Source organism: Clupea harengus, chromosome 19 (assembly GCF_900700415.2).
Source record: "Clupea harengus chromosome 19, Ch_v2.0.2, whole genome shotgun sequence".
NCBI classification, from domain to species: Eukaryota; Metazoa; Chordata; class Actinopteri; order Clupeiformes; family Clupeidae; genus Clupea; species Clupea harengus.
This window is the reverse complement of record NC_045170.1, coordinates 14,657,487-14,662,486: the sequence shown is the minus strand read 5'-3', so window position 1 is coordinate 14,662,486 and position 5,000 is coordinate 14,657,487. Positions and strand designations below refer to the sequence as shown.

General features: G+C 41.4%; 1 protein-coding gene across 4 annotated transcripts in view; it reads right to left on the bottom strand.

Moving 5' to 3' along the window:
* Positions 1–5,000, bottom strand: part of fam135b (family with sequence similarity 135 member B) — a 49,033-nt gene that overhangs the window by 25,923 nt on the left and 18,110 nt on the right. For all 4 annotated transcript variants that reach the window (XM_031585653.2, XM_031585652.2, XM_031585654.2 and 1 more), the window contains 2 exons: positions 4,676–4,815; positions 118–188 (listed from right to left, as the gene is read on the bottom strand). In XM_031585653.2, the coding sequence (XP_031441513.1) occupies positions 118–188; positions 4,676–4,815 (211 nt within the window). The remainder of the gene's footprint in view (positions 1–117; positions 189–4,675; positions 4,816–5,000) is intronic.

Here is a 5,000-nt window from a genome sequence, read left to right as displayed (position 1 = left end):
CGTCTGAGAAGTAACATGTGTGTGTGTGTGAGAGAGAGAGAGAGAGAGAGAGAGAGGAAAGACGGAAGGGAGAAAAAGAGAATTAAAGTGTAAATGGAATGAAATGCGTATGCTTACTGTTGCTCGGTGTCAGTAAAGTGCAGGTCGAGCTTCAGCTGGAAGTCCACTTCGCTCAGGGCTTCTTCCACCTGTGACACAAAAGCAGATTGCTGTCTGTCAATCATCCGCCAATCAATCAATCACTCCACTTCACTTCACAAAGGTGAAAATCTGTTTCAATCAGTTCCTGACAAATAAATCTGAAATAATGCCAATAAAATAAAAAAACATTTCAACTGGTTTACCAAATGATCACCAGTGATCTCATGTACATTGTGAGATGTGTGCACATTATAAACATCTATTCACTTAAGCTGATGAAACATCATGCAGAGTTTACAGAAGTACTCGTTTTCATCATCAGCAAACATTTAGTGCAACACTGTCAAACAACAGCACAATAGGACTGCAAACACCAGCAATTACCACCCCCACACATCATTAAAACCCCATGAAATAGAAAACAATGCCATAGCAAACTAGGGAAAATATTCTTTACCAAAGACTAAAGTCCAATACACTCAAAATTACAGCATGATATAATCTTAAGAATATGTGAGGCATTCTTTCCCTCACTCACTCTCTTACACACACATGCACATAGATGGACACACGTACACCCAAACACACTCAGGTGCGCACACACACACACACACACACACACACACACACACACACACACACACACACACACACAAAGACACACAAACAAACAAACAAACCAGCGCTGTCTCCATTATTGATACAGACATTGATTAAAGAGACTACAGGCGAGGAAATGGAGAGCTATTTTTATTCCTTATCTATCCAGACTCCGGGTCGGGGGCGACAGGCCCTGGGAAGAAGACTCCGTGGCAGAGTGAGGTGACATCCCAGACCTGTCACGCTTCTCATACTCCCCTCTGCCTCCACGTCCACCGTACGCTCATATAAAGCTAATATCTGTGGAAGACATCTCTAAAATTAGAAGGAGGATCTGACGTACTGACATGTTCGCTTGGATGCCACCGACTTCCTTGAGTAATTGAGTCCATAAATAGGAAGAAGCAGAGGGAACTGAGAAGATTGCGTGGCTCAGAAAGATAAAAAGGAATATTTCACAACCTGGGGTCATGTTGCAGAGAAATAATAAATTCTGTTTGGAAGCGTGGAGAGGAAGTAGAATCTAAATAACTAATACAGAAATGACTGTATGAGTGTATTTCTGTATTCATATTTCATGACTTTAACATTCATCTGATGTTTTTCTGGTATTCAGAGACAGATAGATAGATAGATAGATAGATAGACAGATAGATAGATAGATAAATAGAGAGAGATGTATACCTTTTGGCTGTGAAAACTCTGTATTATCTTACAGTAATGCTAATAAGGCCCTTTTGAATTGGAGAGAGTGACAAAGAGAGAGAGAGAATGAGAGAAAGAGCCAATGCTGAAAGTGCCTGAATTGCTGTGAGCTCATACAACAAGAAATACAGGGACAGACTTTTAGAAAAATCTCTTTTTACTTTTAGCCATCTAAATTTACATTAATGCCTGGTCCATCCACAAAGGAACCTAGGAGAAAGCTTGAAAGTGATAATACTCCACTACTGGAATGTCCGAAAATAAAACCACTGAGGAGGCAGCATTGCAAGTGTGTCTGGGATTAGCGTTCCACTCATCGCAAGTTTTTCATAACCTTTAGCGCAAGACATATGCACAAATATAAAAAGTATCCATCAATGACACCAAGGGCTGAAGATGAGAAATCGTCGTCCCTGAGAAGGTGAGTGGTCGAGACTAACACGCTTTGGCATCTCTGTCAGTGCTGATAAATCTCAGCTCGCTCTCTCAGCACCACCACTGCAAAAACACACATACACACACACACACACACTGGCCAAAGCAGTCATCGGGCATATCAGGGGTCGAGTATGGGATGAAAGCATGCAGGATGGCAAATCAATAAGAGCAGCAGAGGTTTTCGCTATCACCCCACACACACACACATACACACACACATACACACACACACACACACACACAAAACACACAAAACACAAACCAACAAACACTCAGATGCACACCTTCACGAACATATGCCGCACCCACACTCAAGCAAATACACAAAGAGAACACACACAAAATGTTTTAGGCACATCATGTCGTAAGCTCAGAAAGACTCTCTCTTTCTCTTTATCTTTCTCTCTCTCTCTCTCTCTCTCCCAAACACACACACACACACACACACACACACACACACAAGCAATCAATGCAGACCGTGGCAAGCCAACATCACTCGTGTAAATCACTTTTCACATTCTGATTTCAGACAGTGCCCTTCATGAATTACTAATGCCACACACTGCAGGAACACGGAGACAAAGAGGAGAGATGGCCAAAGGCCTGCAAGCTATTCTAGACACACACACATACACACAGACACGTACACACACACACACACACACACACACAGACACACACACACACACACACTGATACACCTAGACTCTCGCACTCACACACACAGACACGTACACACACACACACTCACACATAAACACACACAAATACACACAGACACGTACACACACACACATACACACACACTGATACACCTAGACTCTCGCACACACACACACACACACACACACACATAAACACACACACACACACACACAAACACACACACTGATACACCTAGGCTCTCGCAAACATACACAGATTCACAACAGGGCTATCATAAACTGAAACTAAAGCTAAGAAACCTTCATAAACTGACACAAAGAAAATGTAAAACTATAACGACACGAAACCGATAAAAAATGCTTAAAAAAATATAAAATTATATCAGATATCAAATCCATTCAAGGCTCTCTCACTCCCAAAATTCTGTGTAGTCATAGCCGACAACCTTAAGGATGGTTGCTAACAAATGGAAGTAGGCCTTATTTTCAAGTGAAGAAGTCAGATGTTAGGGAGGAGTCCTGTATGGAACTATTTTGAATTTAAGCGGATGCATGCTAAATTCAGGTAACAGCTTCTGTGGCGTAGATGTCAAGCTGGTGCAACACGATGCAGTAGGGAACTGATTCTGATCTGTGCAACATCCTAAGAGAGACAGAAAGACATGTACCCAAACATTCACAATATAATTAATGTTAAAGTTCTGCTGACGACGCCTGTCTCGACTGCTTCAGCGGAAAGGACATTTACGTAGCTGCTTGAGACGTCTAAAGACATACCTTAGGAACAGTATAACAGAGGCATTGGCTCTAATAACAGGATTGCCTCTATTGAGTATTCATAAAGACTTTGAAATCGATACGGAGAGTTTTGGGCGAATTTGATGCAACAGGAACCAGTACAGCCAATCTTTCATTGTAAGGTAGGCTGAGTTTCATTCTTTTAACGGGAGCATGTAAAACCAGGGTTGGGTTACTGTTGGTGCACAAAATAAGCTAGCGACCAAGAAACACATTTGCTTTCATAGTCCTATTTATCTGATCAATGTTTATTCTTTCTTTCAAAATGCGTTGAAACTCGCGGATGCTAGCCCTCCATCATTGGGTTGAGTGCTAGAAAGTTAGCTAGCTGGGATCTAAAATATATAAAAAATGTGTTACTGTAATAAAACAAAGTATGGCTGACTTTATTAACTCAAAACTACAACAAAATGAGAGCCAAATCATGTTGTGGCTGGAGCAGTCCATTACATTTATTATAAATCATCATCATTATCATAAACTATCATAAAATTGCTTGCTATGTAGTGCCGTCTTTGTCACACTGTCCTATGCTCCAGGCGCTCTCATTCACTTCTGTTTACATCAATAGATGGGTTCTTTACGTTTCCCTAAAAATAAGCTGCTGCCGCTTGGGGTGTTTCTCAAAGTCAAGGAAGGATTCTTGACAGCTGCATTTCAAGAATGCTACGGAATGCTAAGGATTGTTCTACCAAGGATCAAGTACTTTGTTCAGAGAATTTTTAAGGGTGCAGTTGGAGTATCCTCTGCATTCTAAAACCGCACACAATCCTATGCGGATGAGGGCGGGACCTTTTCAATGATGCACACCTGCACACTCGCTACACTGTTCCATTGTTTATTCTCGGATTGCTAGGAAGAGTCTGGCCTAGCCTCTGAAAGACCCGACTTGGAAGGACTCCGAATGACTCGCCTACCAAGGAAGCATCCTTGACTTTGAGAAACACCCTTTACTTAGGTTGCGCATCTTTCTAATATCACATGGGTTTTCACCTGTGGTGCTGGGCTTTCAGTCTGAATCAAATGTATTGCACATCTTAGTTAAGCTTAGTCTTGAAATGTTGATATCTTCCTATACAAGAAGATTATTTTAATGCGCGCACTAATCCTTGACAACTTTTCTTCACTAAAATACTAAATTGAATACAAATAGAATCCAAACATATTATCAAAAAATAAAATGGATTTTTGAAAATGGAGAACTATTAAAACCTTGATTCACGAACAAAACCATACATATACACACAAAACAAACTCAAACAGGCACACATATGTGTGTACATCCCCACAGACTCAGCAGTACACACACATCTATGTCACTCTCTTACCCTCTCTCCATCCAACAGGAGGTGCACTCTGAAGCTCATGATGTCATTCAGGTTGATCTCCTCGTTCCTGTAAAGGATCTGGAATATTCTGCTGAAGACACCGCCATCGTGGACCCCAGCTGAGCTGAAGCCGCATTCTCCTGCACTCCGGGGGGAAGATACACACAGCAGAAACACACAGGAGAGATCAGGTGACAGCTCTACACTGCAACTGCACAATAGAAACAACAATCTCCATGTCTCCATAGACAACTTTGACGACAGAAAAAAAAACATTACAGAATTTTGACACGAGTTCTTTTTTTTCGGCTTGTTTTCTCCTTGA